Genomic DNA, 16,456 nt, shown 5'->3' on the forward strand with positions numbered 1-16,456 from the left:
GAGGATAGTGATGGGGGGAGAACTCGCCGGTGGGGGGGGGGGGGCGTCACTGAGGCGGGGCACAGCGCTGGGGGTGGGCCAGTGTGTGTGTGGAGCCTGTGGCTGGGGGCACCGCTCTAGGGAAGCTCACAGCAGCAGGGGGTGTGGTCACTGGCTGGGGGAAGCTCGCAGCGTTGCCGGGAGAGGGGACTATTCCTGGCGGGATGGGGGGGTGTAAACCCCTTTCGAGCACCTCTCCTGCTGTGAACTCTCAGGCCGGGTCCCCCCCCCCCCCCCCAAGAACCGCCTGGGCCGGGAAATCGTCCAGGCTGAATGCAAACCAGGGGTGCCCGGTCCCTCCAGTAGGGAGAGAGGGGACCCCCCAGAATTCCCCCTCCCTGTGGGGGGGGGCAGCCCCACAAACACTCCAGACCCCCCCAGCCTCAGGGCTCTGTCCTTTATTGACCCCCGGGCAGCGGGAGAGACACAACAGCCAGTGCAGTTTGTCTTGCGGGGGCACTGCTGCGGGGAAGCTCGCAGCGTGGGGGACAGGGTCTGTCCGGGGGGAGTCGTACCCGGCGTCTGGCCGGCATCACAGCTCCATCTCCTCCGGCCGCGCCCCCTGGCCCAGGGGGAGCAGCGGGGGGGCCGCCAGGGGGCTGGGGGGCAGCAGGAGGGTCCGGATGGAGTGGGGCACCCGGCTCCCCGGCGGGGTCCACAGCACCAGCTCGGCGGAGGGGCTCCTGGGGCAGGGGAAGGAGACAGGCGTTAGGTAATGCAATCCCGTCCCGCCCCCGTCCCGCCCCTCCATGGGGCAATACTCACAGGTACTGCAGGGGGCCCGGCCCCGCCAGGCTGAGGGGGGTGCAGTCGGCCATGCTGAACTCCCCCTCCACCACCACGCTGCCCCCCTCGGCCTCCGCCCCGCCGGCGTCCTCGCTCCCTCCAGCCGGGGGCAGCCTGCGGGGGAAACACACGGTGCTGAGATGCTCTGGGGCGAGTCCCCCGTTCCCCACGGCCCGATGCTCCCCCGCCCCGGGTACCTCTGCTCCGGCTGCGGGCAGCGGGCGTAATCCTGCACCCACTGCGCCCAGGCAGGGTCGGGCGCCGGGCCCCGGGCGGGCAGCCCGTTGCCGCTGTAGACGTGGTCGTTCTCCAGGCTCAGCGTGTTGAACCGAGCCGCCATCTTCTCCTCCGACAGGAACTGCTTCGGGCCGGGCTGCCTGCGGGGAGGGAAAGGGCAGCTCCCAGAATGCACTGCGCTCCGTCGCGCCATGCTGGGGGGCTCCCGGGCTGCAGGGCGCCGCTCACCCCAAGACGGGGCTTCCCAGCATGCAGTGCGCACAGGCAGGAGCGGCGCCAGGGGTTTTGGCGCCCTAGGCGGGGGTCCTTCCGCGCTCCCGGTCGCTGGCGGCAATTCTGCAGCAGGTCCCGGAGCGAGTGAAGGACCCGCCGCAGAATTGCCACCGAAGACCCGGAGCGCGGAAGGACCCCCCGCCACTGAATTGCTGCCCCCCCCAAATCTTGGCGCCCCAGTCGCCTAAATGGCAGCGCCAGCCATGCCAAGCCTTGGGCGCCTGAGCTCCCTTGGGACCAGTCCGGCCAAGCCGGAGAGCTCCCAGAAGCCATTGCAGCACCTCACGCCAAGGCCGGGCTGTTACCTAGCAGCTGTGTTCTTGGGGAACCCGGGCGCGGGGCCCAGCCTGCCTGACTCCCGAGACCCCCGCCCCCAGCCTCTGCTGGAACCAAATCTGCTGCTAAGGCCATGGGAGACCCCCCTAAACCCTGGGATAAGGGGGACAGGATTAAGGAAACTCCCCTGCCCTCATCTGCATGGAAGACGGGCCAAGGAGACAGCACCGGTAGCACGCCCAATGGAGCCGCAGGGAACTCTGGGACCGGGAAGCAGTGCATGATGGGGGATCTCTGCTCCAGATGTTAATGAACCCACCTGCACACCCCCAATTCTAGTAACGAATCCTTGATTGGGATCCAAACGAGCGACTCTCTCTAATCGCACTGTGAGCTCCCGGGAAGGAACATCAGCCACCGCCAGGCATGAGCAGCTCCCGTTGGCGTGAACAAAGCAACTCTGGGATCCTCCCTCGAGCCACCAGTTTACCCATAAACAAACCTCGTGTCCTCCCTCGCGCCACTCTTGTGTCTCTCCAAAACCCCTCCCCGCGCTCCGGTCAGTGCTCTGAGGCCTGGCTCCAGCTCTGCCTCAGTTCCCCTGGGACTCCATCTTCTCCTGACTGATTGTGCCGGGGGCTCTGCCTGGCTCCGGCCCTCCGGAGCCCAGCTCCCACCCCCACCGGGACCCCCGATTGAGTGAAGCTCCCCGGCGTGGTGAGAACCAGCTCGTGCTAGGTGGAGCCGTCTGACCCTGCCCTGTGGGATCAGTTCTCGTGTGCTAAACCCGACTTTTATAACCAAATGTAAGTCTCGGGGGGAGCCGGGTTAGTCTGTACCCACAAAACCAACGAGGGGTCCGGTGGCCCCTGAGAGACAAACCGATTTCTTTGGGCAGAAGCTTTCGAGGGTAAAACCCCCCTTCTTCAGCTGCACGGAGTGAGAATTACAGCCGTGGGCGTTATGAAAGCTTCTGCCCAAAGAAATCGCTTCGGCTCTCAGGGGCCACCGGACTCCTTGTTGTTTTAATCAAATTTAAGGCCGATTTAATATTATCACTGTTCTGTTTGGCCCCTGGTATGGTTCTTCCCTGGCCATAAATAACGTTCATGGTTAAGCTGGTTGCGTCTCTCTCTCTGTCTCCCCCTCGTGGGGTTTTTTGGTTTCCTCTCGCTCTGCAGCAGCGCTGCTCGTAGCTAAGCTAAAGACCCCTGCTGCGCCCCCAAATCCGGTGGGGTTTGCTCAGCCAGTGGGTCACGACCAGACCTGTGATGTGTGTGTAAGACCCCGGCCCTGGGAGCCGAGGCCTGCGGGATACCCCATGGGGAGGGGATTGCAGCAGGGAGAAGCAGCGCCCCGTAGGAGCACAAGGGACACAAGCAGCACTGACCCGCCCCCAGGAGAGTGACCCCAATAAATGAGCGCACCCCAATGTAACAGGCAAAGCTGGCAACGGGTCTCCTGGGCTGCACTGTGCCTAGCCGCATGAGGCCAGGAACCTCCCAGCATGCACTGCACTGAGTTACGCCAAGAGAGGGGACTCCCAGCATGCACTGCCCCCAGTTCTGCCAAGCCCCGGGGCTCCCAGCATGCACTGCCCCCACTCATGCCAACCGGGGGAGCTCTCAGAAAGTCCCACCCTCGGTCCTGACAAGTAGGGATCACCCAGCATGCACTGCGGCCAGGCTGTGGTGAGGAGCCAGGCAGGGTTTAACCAGGAAGGGGGATGAAGGCCAATATAGGGGAGGACCCCCAGGCCTCCCCCACTGATGTCACCCCCCATCACTCACTGCTCCTCCTTGTCCAGGCGGCGCTTGAGGGCCAGTGATGCCACGTGGGGTGGCTGGCGGGTGCTGAAACAGGAGGAGAGAGTTAAAATCAGGGGGTCCCAGCTTCCCGTCCCAGTTCTTTCAGTCCCAGCTGCCCCCCGTATGCTCACCATGGCAGGGCCACGCCCGTGAAGCTGACCAGCCCCTGATCCCGAGCGGCCCAGGGCATCCTGCGGGGCACCTCCTGCTTCCAGTCAGGGGCCGGGGCCGTGCAGCGGGGGGAGCCCAGCCACGGGCGGCGGCTCCAGCCCATGGCCCCCACTAGGAAGGGGCAGCGCCGGGGCTCGAGGTCACCGCCGCCCCCGGCTGCCAGGGTGGGGGACCCATCCACGGGTCATCGCCTGGGGAGACAAGGGAGAGAGAGTTACACTCGCAGCAACCCGCCGATGGGCTCACCCGGCCCTGCGCGGCTCCCCAGGCGCATAGCCGCCAGATGGACCGAGCTGCTGGGCTCCCAGCATGCATTGCGCCAGGTCATGTCAAGCTGAGGGGCACCCTGGATGCACTGGGGTGAGGGGTCACGCCAAGCCATGAGGCTCCCAGGATGCACTGGGTTGGGTCATGCTGGGCTGAGGGGCTCCCAGGATGCACTGAGGGGGGGGTCAAACCAAGCTGAGGGGTTCCCAGGATGCAGTGGGGTGGGTCATGCTGGGCCGAGGGGCTCCCAGGATGCACTGGGGCGGGTCACGCCAAGCTGAGGGGCTCCCAGGATGCACTGGGGCGGGTCATGCCAGGCTGTGGGCCTCCCAGGATGCACTGGGGCGGGTCACGCCAAGCTGAGGGGCTCCCAGGATGCACTGGGCGGGTCATGCCAGGCTGTGGGGCTCCCAGGATGCACTGGGGTGGGTCACGCCAAGCCGAGGGGCTCCCAGGATGCACTGGGGCGGGTCATGCCGGGCCGAGGGGCTCCCAGGATGCACTGGGCGGGTCATGCCAGGCTGTGGGCCTCCCAGGATGCACTGGGGTGGGTCATGCCGGGCCGAGGGGCTCCCAGGATGCACTGGGGTGGGTCATGCCGGGCTGAGGGGCTCCCAGGATGCACTGGGGTGGGTCATGCCGGGCCGAGGGGCTCCCAGGATGCACTGGGCGGGTCATGCCAGGCTGTGGGCCTCCCAGGATGCACTGGGGTGGGTCACGCCAAGCCGAGGGGCTCCCAGGATGCACTGGGGCGGGTCATGCCGGGCCGAGGGGCTCCCAGGATGCACTGGGGCAGGTCATGCCGGGCCGAGGGGCTCCCAGGATGCACTGGGCGGGTCATGCCAGGCTGTGGGTCTCCCAGGATGCACTGGGGTGGGTCACGCCAAACCGAGGGGCTCCCAGGATGCACTGGGGCGGGTCATGCCGGGCCGAGGGGCTCCCAGGATGCACTGGGGCGGGTCACGCCGGGCTGTGGGCCTCCCAGGATGCACTGGGGTGGGTCACGCCGGGTCGAGGGGCTCCCAGGATGCACTGGGGCGGGTCATGCCGGGCCGAGGGGCTCCCAGGATGCACTGGGGTGGGTCATGCCAGGCCGAGGGGCTCCCAGGATGCACTGGGGCGGGTCATGCCAGGCTGTGGGGCTCCCAGGATGCACTGGGTGGGTCATGCCAGGCTGTGGGGCTCCCAGGATGCACTGGGGCGGATCATGCCAGGCTGTGGGGCTCCCAGGATGCACTGGGGTGGGTCACGCCAAGCCGAGGGGCTCCCAGGATGCACTGGGGCGGGTCATGCCGGGCCGAGGGGCTCCCAGGATGCACTGGGGTGGGTCACGCCAAGCCGAGGGGCTCCCAGGATGCACTGGGGTGGGTCACGCTGGGCTGAGGGGCTCCCAGGATGCACTGGGGTGGGTCATGCCGGGCTGAGGGGCTCCCAGGATACATTGCACCCAGGCACAACCCCATGAAAAGATGGGGCGGGACTTAAAGAGCGGGCGTGGCTAGAAGCAGGGGGCGGGGCTGAGTTCGGAAGGCACGCCACAGGCCGGAGTCGGGCCCCTGCGCATGCGCAGAGCGACGCCGGGTGTGGCGGTTGCCGCCTGGGCGCGCGGCTTAGACCGTTCGTCTCGCGCCGGGGGCAGCGGTTGGGCGGGGTTCGACGCATGCGCGGTACGGACCTGGCGGAGATTTTCTTCGCACCTACCGGGGTCCTTTTTCTTGCTCCCCGCCCCGCCACCTCACCGTCCGTGGGATCCTCCGCCGCGGCCTTCCGGCGGGATGCGTGCGTAACCTCCCCTGTCACGTGACGGGAGCGGGCCAATGGACTGCGGGGCCGCGGGGCCTGCCGGGAAATGTTGTCCTTGGCTTTCTGCTGGGACGAGCCCATCCGCTGCGTGGGGACTCCACTTCCCATCGGGCCCCGCGCGCGTTCGCTGCCCGAGCCTCCCCGGGCGGGGCCGCGCAGCCTGCTGGGAGCTGTAGTCCTCGCCCGGCAGGCGCGGATGGATGACGTCAGGGGAGCGCGACGCGGAGGCACGTTGTGTGAGGAGGCCGCATGGTACCTGGGGAGGTAACTGGAGCCGCAGCGCGGGCGGGGGGCGGCACCCAGCATGCACCGTGTAGGGACCAGGTGCATGCTGGGAGCCCCCCAGGTTGGCGTGACCCGGCCCGGTGCATGCTGGGAACCCCCCGGGTTGGCGTGACCCAGCCTGGTGCATGCTGGGAACCCCCCGGGTTGGCGCGACCCAGCCCGGTGCATGCTGGGAACCCCCCTGGTTGGCGTGACCTGCACCGGAGCATGGTGGGAGCCCCCCGGGTTGGCGTGACCCAGGCCGGTGCATGCTGGGAACCCCCCGGGTTGGCGCGACCCAGCCCGGTGAATGCTGGGAGCCCCCCTGGTTGGTGCGACCGAGCTCGGTGCAGGCTGGGACCTCCCCCCGCCCCCGAGATTGGTGCATCCCGACCCGACGCAGGCTAGGAGCCCCCCGGGTTGGCGTGACCCGTCCCGGTGCATGCTGGGAGCCCCCCGGGTTGGCGCGACCCATCCTGGTGCATGCTGGGAGCTCCCTGGGTTGGCGCGACCTGCCCCGGAGCATGCTGGGAGCCCCCCAGGTTGGCGCGACCCATCCTGGTGCATGCTGGGAGCATGTATCCCAGTACTTAACCCCCTAACCCGCGCCCTCTCCCGCCCCCAGATGGACGCCCAGCGCGCGCTGGAGCTGCTGCACATGACTGTCTTCTCCCAGAGCGTCTCACCCTGCGGCAAGTACCTGGCAGCTGGGAACAACTATGGGGAGATCGCCATCTTCAGGTAACCCCCGCCCTGCCCTCCATCGCCTCCTGCCCCCCCCCCGGGGCTGCTCCCACCCACTCACCCCCTCTGCTCCCCCACAGCCTCTCGGCGGCGCTGAGCTCCGAAGCCAAGGAGGAGAGCAAGAAGCCGGTGGTGTCCTTCACAGGTAGGTGCCTCTCGGGGGCAGGGAAGTGAGGAGTGACGGGGGATTCCCAGCATGCATTGGGGCCACTTGCGCCAACCTGGGAAGAGCCCTGGGTGCTTTGTGCCCTGTGTTGCCAAGCCAGAGGGGTCCCAAGATGCATTGCACCAAGTTGGGGAGCCCCCAGCATGCATTGTGCCTGGTCACGCCAACCTGGGCAGCTCCCAGAATGCACTACCCCCAGTCACACCAAACCAGAGGGCTCCCAGCATGCATTGTGCCTGGCCACGCCAAGCTAGGTAGCTCCCAGAATGCACTGCACCCAGTCATGCCAGGGAGCTCCCATCATGCACTGAATCCAGCAGCCCCAGATGCCCCCCCCCCCCCCCCCAGCGCTGACGCCACCTCGCTGCCCTCCGCAGCCCACGACGGCCCGGTCTACGCCATGGTCTCCACCGAGCGGCAGCTGCTCAGCTCCGGCAACGGCGAGCTCAGGGCCTGGAACTGGAGCGACATCGTCAAGAAGGTGAGACGTGCCGCTCCCCTCCCCACCATGTCCCGGGCTCCTGGGTTCCCGCTAACGCCGCCTCCCCGGGCTCCTGGGTCCCTCCTAACGCCGCCTCCCCCGGCCCCGGGCTCCTGGGTCCCTCCTAACGCCGCCTCCCCTGGCCCCGGGCTCCTGGGTCCCTCCTAACGCCGCCTCCCCCGGCCCCGGGCTCCTGGGTCCCTCCTAACGCCGCCTCCCCCGGCCCCGGGCTCCTGGGTCCCTCCTAACGCCGCCTCCCCCGGCCCCGGGCTCCTGGGTCCCTCCGATCGCCGCGCCCCCCGGACCCGGGCTCCTGGGTCCCTCCTAACGCCGCCTCCCCCGGCCCCGGGCTCCTGGGTCCCTCCTAACGCCGCCTCCCCCGGCCCCGGGCTCCTGGGTCCCTCCTAACGCCGCCTCCCCCGGCCCCGGGCTCCTGGGTCCCTCCTAACGCCGCCTCCCCGGCCCCGGGCTCCTGGGTCCCACCTAACGCCGCCTCCCCGGCCCCGGGCTCCTGGGTCCCACCTAACGCCGCCTCTCCGGCCCCGGGCTCCTGGGTCTCTTCTAATGCTGCCTCCCGGGTCCTGGGCTCCTGGGTCCCTCCTGACGCCGCCTCCCCCGCCCCGGGCTCCTGGGTCCCTCCTGACGCCGCCTCCCCCGCCCCGGACTCCTGGGTTCTTCCTAACACTGCGTCTCCCTCTGCCAGGGGTGCAAGGAAGCCTGGAGCCGCAGACCCCCATACAGGTGAGCCCCACCCCGTCCCCTGCCCCCACCCCCTTTGCTCTCACACTCCCCCTCTCTCTCCTGCGCCAGGAGTAGCCTGGAGGTGCCCGAGATCAACAGCCTGCAGCTGAACCCCAAGGTGAGCCGCCGTGCATTGTGGGAAGGGGGGTGCCCCTCTGTCCCCCAGCCCCCCCTCACCTGCTGTCTCTCTGCCCTTCCCCCGCAGGATAACAGCATCCTGCTGGCCGGGGGCGACTGTGCCGTGCACGCCATGGACCTGGAGTCCGGCACCTTCACCGTGAGTGGGGGGGGGGGGGGCACGGGAGTCTGGGGGGGCAGCGACGGGCCACCAGGGGGAGCCCCCCTCCCTCACTGCTGGGGAAATGGGCAGGGACCCACTGAAACGGGAGGGGAGCGTCTGTCTGTCCCTGTCCACCCCCGTCTGTCTGTCCCCGTCCACCCCCGTCTGTCTGTCCCTGTCTGTGTGCCCGTCCTCCCGTCTGTCCGTCCCCCTCCGCCCACTCTCTCTGCCTGTCTCCGCAGCACGCGCTCCGGGGGCACAGCGACTACGTGCACTGCCTGGCGCTGCGGGACCAGTCCCAGGAGTGTCTGTCAGGCAGTGAGGACGGCACCGTGCGCATGTGGGGTGAGGAGCCGCCCTCGTGACACCCCTGCTCCAGCCTGAGCTCCCGGGCGGGTCTGTGGGCTGGGGCAGGGGCTGGCTTGGAGCCCGGGGCCCTCTCCATGTCCGCCGGGATGGGGGGGCGGGGGGCCTCAGGCTGAGCGGTGATAATGGCCCATCCTGCCGCTGTCTCTCTGCCGGGGGCCCCGCCCCCCCTCACGCCGAGTTCTCTGTCGCAGATCTACGCACCGGGGCGCAGGTCCAGCTCATCGAAGTGCATAAATACGAGGTAACAACAGCTCCCCCCGCCCGTTCTAACCACCAGAGCCCACTCCCCGCCCAGAGCTGGGGAGAGAACCCAGGAGTCCTGGCTCCCAGCCCCCCCTGCTCTAACCCACCAGCCCCCACTCCCCTCCCAGAGCTGGGGAGAGAACCCAGGAGTCCTGGCTCCCAGCCCCCCCTGCTCTAACCCACCAGCCCCCAATCACCTCCCTCAGCCAGGAGAGAACCCAGGAGTCCTGGCTCCCAGCCCCGCCCCGCCCCCAACCAGCCCCCACTCCCCTCCCAGAGCCAGGAGAGAACCCAGGAGTCCTGGCTCCCAGCCCCCCTGCCCTAACCCACCAGCCCCCACTCCCCTCCCAGAGCCGGGGAGAGAACCCAGGAGTCCGGGCTCCCAGCCCCCCTGCTCTAACCCACCAGCCCCCACTCCCCTCCCAGAGCCGGGGAGAGAACCCAGGAGTCCTGGCTCCCAGCCCCCCGTGCTCTAACCCACCCGCCCCCACTCCCCCCCCAGAGCCGGGGAGAGAACCCAGGAGTCCTGGCTCCCAGCCCCGCCTGCTCTAACCCACCAGCCCCCACTCCCCTCCCAGAGCTGGGGAGAGAACCCAGGAGTCCTGGCTCCCAGCCCCCCCTGCTCTAACCCACCAGCCCCCACTCACCTCCCTCAGCCAGGAGAGAACCCAGGAGTCCTGGCTCCCAGCCCCGCCCCCAACCAGCCCCCAGTCCCCTCCCAGAGCCAGGAGAGAACCCAGGAGTCCTGGCTCCCCCCCCCAACCCATCAGCCCCCACTCCCCTCCCAGAGCTGGGGAGAGAACCCAGGAGTCCTGGCTCCCAGCCCCCCTGCCCTAACCCACCAGCCCCCACTCCCCTCCCAGAGCTGGGGAGAGAACCCAGGAGTCCTGGCTCCCAGCCCCCCTGCCCTAACCCACCAGCCCCCACTCCCTTCCCAGAGCTGGGGACAGAACCCAGGAGTCCTGGCTCCCAGCCTCCCTGCTCTAACCCACCAGCCCCCACTTCCCTCCCAGAGCCAGGGAGAGAACCCAGGAGTCCGGGCTCCCAGCCCTCCTGCTCTAACCCACCAGCCCCCACTTCCCTCCCAGAGCCAGGGAGAGAACCCAGGAGTCCGGGCTCCCAGCCCCCCCTGCTCTAACCCACCGGACCCCACTGCTCCCCCCATAATGGTCCCTCCTTCCCCTCCCCCAGGAATGCAGCCGGCCCCAGCACGGGAAGTGGATCCGGTGCCTGGCAACAGACTGTGACTGGATGGTGCGTGAGTTCTCAGCAGGGGGCGCTGGGGGCTCTGGTTTGGGGCCCCACCCCGCGGCACCTGGGCTGGTAAAGTCACCACCTCCCCAGCTGTGCGAGACCAGGGGGCTGTGGGGCCGTGCCATGCCGGGCCCCGTCGTGCGAGGCTGGGGGGGCTCCGGGGCCGTGCCGGGCCCCGTCGTGCGAGGCTGGGGGGGCTGCGGGGCCGTGCCGGGCCCCGTCGTGCAAGGCCGGGGGTTCCCAGGATGCACTGGGCCTGGTAGCCGTTTCCCCCTGGCTGCGAGGGGTTGGCCTGAGAAGCAGAGGCTGATGGGATACAGGGGGAGCGGGGCTGTGGGGGTCTCTGCGGCGTCTGACCCCGTCTCTCCCCCAGGTGTGCGGGGGGGGCCCGGCGCTCACCCTCTGGCACTTGCGCTCCGTGACCCCCACCACGGTCTTCCCTCTGCCCCACTGCCAGCAGCACGTCATGTTCTACCAGGACCTGGTGAGTGCCCCCCGCCCTGCGCCCCGCTCTGCGCCAGCCCCGGGCTCGTCCGGGCCTCCTCCTCCTCCTCCTCCTCCCCGCCGGCTCACCCTCCGGCCGGCCCGGCCCCTTCCCGGCACGCGCTGGGCGGGCGGGCGTGGGGCCGCTTCTCCTCCCCTGGGTGGGCGGGCGCGGGGCCGCTTCTCTCCCCTGGGTGAGCGTTCCTTCCTTCCTTCCTTCCTTCGTTTTCTTCCCCTGTTTCGTTCGCTCTTCCTATTGCCCTGCGGGTTTGTTCATGTTTTTCATTGACTTACTCGTTTGTTCTCCTCCCTGGTTCATTCGTTCTCCTCCCTGGTTCATTCTTTTTACTGATTCGTTCACCCGTTTTCTTCTTTCTTTCTGTTCCCCGATTCATTCATCTGTTCGTTCGTTTTATTCAGTCTTTCTAGCATTCATTCGTTCTCCTCCCCGGTTCATTCGTCCGTTCTTTCTATTTCTCCATTTGGGCCATTTTCATTCTTTCCTTCTCTTATTGTTCACTCCTCACTGGGGTTCTTTGTTCATTTGTTCTTCTCCCGTTTGTCTTCATTTTTCTCTGCGTTCTTCCTTCCTCCCTCCCATTGGTCACCGTCGTTCTTTTCTCCTTCCTTCGTTCTCTTGCCCTGTCCATTCTCTTCTCCGTTCGTTCCCACCTTCGTTCTGGTTTCCCTCCGTTCAGTCTCTGCCTCCCTGGTTTTATTTCCCGTTTTTCCCCGTTCGTTCTGTTCTCCGGTTGGTTTGTTCATTTGTTCTTTGTTCATTGTTTTCTTTCTGTTACCCTCCCGTCCTTGTCCTGCCCGCGTCGCCCCGGCGTGTTCATTTGTTCGCTTCGTTCTCGCCCAGTGGGTCTCGGACGTTTGCACTGGTGACCCCTTCGCTAGCCGGCCTCTGAGCGCGACCCCCTTATACATTATAAACACTTGTGTATTTAACACCACACTAAATGCTGGAGGCAGCGCGGGGTTTGGGGTGGAGGCTGGCAGCTCCCGACCCCCCATGTAATAACCTCGTGCCCCTGAGGGTCCGACCCCCAGTTTGAGACCCCCCGGTCCAGCCCTTGGTTCCTTCGTCTTTCGTTCTGTCCCCCAGGTCGTTCTTTCCCTCGTTCTTTCTTCGTTCCTTCTCTCCCGTTTCTTCATTTGATGTCGGAGGTTCTTTCCCTCCGTCCTGTTCCCGAGTTCGGCTCCTCGTTCGTTCCCGTTGGTTCGTTCCCGGCGGCTCCGTTTCTCCGGTTGGTCCCGTTCCCCCTTTCGCTTGTTCTGTTAGTGCTGCGTCCGGTCAGCCTGGTCCCCTCTCTTCTTCCCATCCCCCCGCTCGGTCATTCCCGCCGGTCTCCCCCGGGGGCTCCCGCTAACCCCCCCCCCGCCCCGTCTCTGCCCCCCAGATCCTCTCGGCAGGGCACAGCCCGGCCATCAACCACCTGCAGATCAGCGGGGAAGTCAGGGCCCAGATCCCCTGCACGCCCCGCTCCGTCCACTCGCTCTGCCTCAACGAGCGCTCCCCGGAGCACAAGGTAGGGGGCGCCCCACGCGCGGGGGCTGGGAGGGACACGGCTCGGGGGGGAGTGGATTGGAGTGGGGGAGGAGCTGGGAGTGAGGTGGGAGGGACGTGGCTCAGGGGGAGGGGCTGAGAATGCAATGGGAGGGGCTGGGAGAGGAGGCGGGGCCTGGAGCTGGGGGCGGGGCTGGATTGGAGTGAGGGGAAGGTACTTAACTGGGGGGGCTTGGAGCGGAGTCAGGCATCTAGTCGGAGGGGAGGGGGAGGACAGGGGGCTGGGAAGGGGGGGCTTGGGGCAGGGACTAATCCAGCCCCAAAGGGGACCCCGGGATCCTGGCCCCACTGACTCCCCCCCCCCCCCCCCATTGGTCTGACCCCCAGGTGCTGACGGCCGCCGGGAGCAGCCACAAAGTCGACGTCTTCACCAACTTCAGCTACCGGGCGTTTTCCCTCTGCTTCGCGTAGCGCCCCCCAGCGCCCCCCCATTCCCCACCCCTGATCCCCACCCCCAGGACCCCCAATCCCCTTCTCCCACCCCAGAGCCCCCCAAGGCACCTGTCCCTGCTCCCTTTTGGTTTTTTCTCTTGTTTGTTTTATTAATAAAATCCGGGTGACACCCCCCCCCGCCCGTCTCTGTGCCCCGGGGCTGCTGCGGATCAGGGGTTTGGCTGGAAGATCTGGAGGCGGGGTGTGTGTGCACGGAGCAGTCGCCCCACAGATCTGGGGGTGCACCGAGGCGGTGTTTGAGGTGGGGGGCAGGGAGTGCGTTTAGCCAGCCTGTGTTGCCCAGAGCCGTGAGGAGCCGGGGGCGGAGAACCCAGCTGGGCCCCTCGCACGGGCCATGCAGCCGGCTCCGGCCTCGCTGACTGCGCCCAGCTCTGGGGTGCGGCCTGCTGCCGGTTTGTCACAGCTCGCGGTACAGCACCTCCGCCTCCTCCCCGGCCGCCGGGCTCGGGGCTCTCTCTGCCCGGTAGCCGGCCCTGGGGCGACTGCGGCTGGGGGCCTGGCTCCAGGCTCATCCCCGGGTCGCTCACAGCCCGGGCCGCTGGGGAGCCTGCAGCTGCCAGGGGCTCTGGGGTGGGCGGCTCAGCGGGGACCCCGCGAGGGGAATGGGGCGACACTGGCGATCGCAGGGGGAGCCGGCCTGGATCAGAGAAGGAGCCGTGGGGGTCCCAGTCCCCGGGCTACGCGCAGCAGGAGACGCTGGAGCGGAGTCTGAACGTGGGAGGTACCATAACGGGTGTGACAGCGGGGAACTGCCCCGGGGAGCCAGGCAGCAAATCCTCTGTCAGAGGCAACCCCCACCTTGCTCCACCAGCCCCCCCTCCCCTCCCAGCCCCCCCTGCTCTAACCACCAGCCCCCACTCCCCTCCCAGAGCCGGGGAGAGAACCCAGGAGTCCTGGCTCCCAGTTCCCCTGCTCTGACCTACCAGCCCCCACTCCTCTCCCAGAGCTGGGGAGAGAACCCAGGAGTCCTGGCTCCCAGCCCCCCCTGCTCTGACCCACCAGCCCCCACTCCCCTCCCAGAGCCGGGAGAGAACCCAGGAGTCCTGGCTCCCAGCCCCTTTGACTCTCACCAGCTGGGGTCTGGCCCCCTTAGCTCAGACCTTCTCAGTCTCACAAGGAACCCAAAGTTGGGGGCTGTTTCATCCTTTGTGCCCCATGGGGCTGGGAAACTTCTCCCAGTTCCAGGCCTGGGTCCCTCCGTCCCGGCCTCATGGGACCTTTCCCACGGCAGCGGGTCCCATGTCCACAGGGCCGAGCCGGGCTCAGCCCTGGGCGCCAGGATTCACACGACTGGGCTCACTCCCCCCGGGCCAGGGCTGGACCTGGGATCTGTTTCTGCTCTTCCGCCTGCCTGCTGGGTGACCTAGGGTGAGGGGCTTCATGGCCGCGTGCCTCGGTTTCCCTGTCTGGCCAGTGGGGGAATGACGGGGGCTGGGAAGGGTGGGGGGCCAAGCCGGGGTGAGTCCTGCCCTGGCTGCAGAGCTGCGTCCCATGAGCCGGGCTCGTCTATTTAACGTTTACGTTGTGGTGGGCGCCTGGGGACCAACCTGGCAAAGGGGGGGGGGGGGCGCTCGGTTTGCGTGACTCCATTCCCGGGGGGGATCAGATCGGAGGTTTCCCGGCGCTTGCTGCCTGGTTCCCAGTCTGTGCCGGTTGGGAACAAGTTCCCGAGTGTGGGAAGCGGGGGGGGGGAGGGCCCTCCCCGGCTGGCCGAGGCAGCGAGAGGCTGTGAAAAGTGGGGTGTGGCCCCCGTCTGGGTGAGACGTGGCTTCCCCTGACCTGCGCAGGGCTGGAGCCAGTGGCCGACACAGGAATTGGGGGGGTTAAAAAGGGAGAGTACATTTACCTTTTTTTTGAGGGTTTAAATAGCCCCACCCGATCCCCCCTCCCCCCTCTGTTGGGGTTCCAGGGGGGGATATTTAGGGGCGTCTGAGGAGGAGGATTTTGCATAGGTCAAACCCCAAACCCTGTGGCCATGGGGCTGAAAGCCGGGGGGCCCGGCCGAGGGGGGGGGGGCGTTCTCCAGCGATTGTATCCAGTGATTGACCCAAACATCACAGCACCGGCGCCTCTGGGACGGGTGGGACTGAGCCCCCCCCCCCCCCCCCCCCCAGGCAGCCCGGCAGAATCCCCAGCCGCCTTTCAGGGCTTTGGCTCCTGCGAGCTCAAGGACTGAGTCAATCTCCTGCCAGGCGCCGGACTAACGAGGGAGCCTAATTCCCTTGGCTTGTGCCACGCGGCGCCTGGGCAGCCCGTGCTGGCAGGGCCAAGGGCAGGGCAGGCTGCAGCAGGGGGAGGCTGGTGGGTAACACTGAAGTGTGACCCCCCCCCCCCCCGTTACGCCCGGTGCTCCCTGATTTCCCCCCCCCCCCGGTTACTGCCGCGGTTCTCACTTGTGTGCTGGGGACCGTCACACAGCAAACCTCCGAGTGCGACCCCCCCGTGTACATTAAAACCCCCTTTCAATATATTGAACACCATTAGAAATGCTGGAGGCAAAGTGGGGTTTGGGGTGGAGGCAGACAGCTCACGACCCCCCCCATGTAATAACCTTGTGACCCCCTCAGTTTGAGACCCCCTGGGTTATTGAGAAGCTGAAAAAAGCCTTCACCCCCCCCCCCCCATTACTGCATTCCAGTTCTCTGGCTCCCAGCCAGCACCAGGTCCAGTGCAGGGAGAAGTTACCTAAAAACTCTGCTCACGCTACAAAATGTCCTTCCCACCCCAAAGGGCCGCCACGTTGCCAGGTCAATGTTAGTTTGGATTTTATGCCAAATCCCGCGCTGCCGGCCAGTCCTCAGCGTCTAACCCGAAGGGTTTAGTGGCAAAGAACAAGAGGAGAGTTGCTCAGTGGTAACGAACGCAGACCTCAGAGTCCAGGAATCAGGTCGTGAGCAGCGCTGGGGAGGTCGCTGGCTTGAAAGTCCCTCTGGAGTCACCCCCGGCTGGGCTGGGCCAGGCTGTCCCCTGCTCAGAGCTTTGGCAGAGCAGTGACTCCGGAGCGGAGAGAAGCAGGATTGAGACACACTGGAGCTGATGCAGCTGCCATGTCCTTTGCCATGCGGCTCGTCCGTCCTCTGTCCCAAACACAGCGCGTGGCCTGGAGAACCTCTTGGGGTCTGCCCCTACCTGGCTCCTCCAAGCGCCTTCATTGTCCAGCTGATGGTCCTTGATGGGCCATGGGACAGACTGGCTGGTGCTGCTGCCAATCTGTCGGGGGTGTCACCAGATCTACCCCCCCACACACACACCTGTAACTCACCATACAAAGGTGATAAACAGCATCATCATCCTTGGCAAATCATGACGTTTCCACTGACCCTGTACGTGGCCTCTCTGCTCAGAGTCATCGCAGTGATAGGTATTGGCGTTAATAACACCATAAAGCGTCTCCCAGGTGCCATGCAGCCGCCCAGCTTGTTTAACGATCTCTTAGCGCCGTGCAGGAGAACAGCGACGACGAGCCAGCGGAACTCACTGCTACAGGACGTCGCGGCAGCCGAGGGGGTCAGAAAACCAGGGGAGGTTTATAGGGATAATGAGAACATCCTGAGGTCTGTTAGGAGCACAATGGCCTGAGGGCTCCAGATCTTCATGCTTCAGGGCTCCAAAGCCACCTTTGCCCAGTGGCGGTCAGGAAGAAATGGCCAGTAAGGGTGGGCTATTCTCTGACTGGCCTCGAGGGTGTTGCTGAAGCAGCTGGCGACCTCGTCACCCTCGTCTCTGGGACTGTGGCAATTCCTCTCTT

The 16,456-nt window shown here is 66.7% G+C and overlaps 2 protein-coding genes across 4 annotated transcripts; one reads left to right on the forward strand and one right to left on the reverse strand.

Moving 5' to 3' along the window:
- Positions 1-421: 421 nt before the first annotated feature.
- Positions 422-5,707, reverse strand: LOC123367903. 2 transcript variants are annotated; one of them, XM_045012223.1, is made up of 6 exons: positions 5,559-5,707; positions 3,551-3,781; positions 3,402-3,464; positions 1,023-1,202; positions 805-939; positions 422-722 (listed from the first exon to the last, which is right to left on the reverse strand). In XM_045012223.1, the coding sequence occupies exons 2-6, from the start codon at positions 3,691-3,693 to the stop codon at positions 572-574; spliced, it is 672 nt and encodes a 223-aa protein (XP_044868158.1). In that variant the 5' UTR covers positions 3,694-3,781; positions 5,559-5,707; the 3' UTR covers positions 422-571. The 2 variants fall into 2 exon arrangements, with proteins under 2 accessions (XP_044868158.1, XP_044868157.1); XM_045012222.1 differs by having other exon boundaries at positions 5,533-5,677.
- LOC123367902 (THO complex subunit 6 homolog) lies at positions 5,435-12,762 on the forward strand. Of its 2 annotated transcripts, none has more exons than XM_045012221.1 (13): positions 5,435-5,524; positions 6,550-6,665; positions 6,749-6,813; positions 7,212-7,315; positions 8,019-8,056; positions 8,126-8,174; positions 8,262-8,333; positions 8,579-8,681; positions 8,897-8,946; positions 10,140-10,202; positions 10,576-10,686; positions 12,089-12,217; positions 12,583-12,762. In XM_045012221.1, exons 2-13 carry the CDS (start codon positions 6,550-6,552, stop codon positions 12,664-12,666), a joined length of 984 nt encoding a protein of 327 aa, XP_044868156.1. In that variant the 5' UTR covers positions 5,435-5,524; the 3' UTR covers positions 12,667-12,762. The 2 variants fall into 2 exon arrangements, with proteins under 2 accessions (XP_044868156.1, XP_044868155.1); XM_045012220.1 differs by lacking the exon at positions 5,435-5,524 and adding an exon at positions 5,776-5,924.
- The last annotated feature ends 3,694 nt before the right edge of the window (positions 12,763-16,456 follow it).

The sequence above is a fragment of the Mauremys mutica genome, chromosome 4 (assembly GCF_020497125.1).
Source record: "Mauremys mutica isolate MM-2020 ecotype Southern chromosome 4, ASM2049712v1, whole genome shotgun sequence".
Taxonomy (NCBI): Eukaryota; Metazoa; Chordata; order Testudines; family Geoemydidae; genus Mauremys; species Mauremys mutica.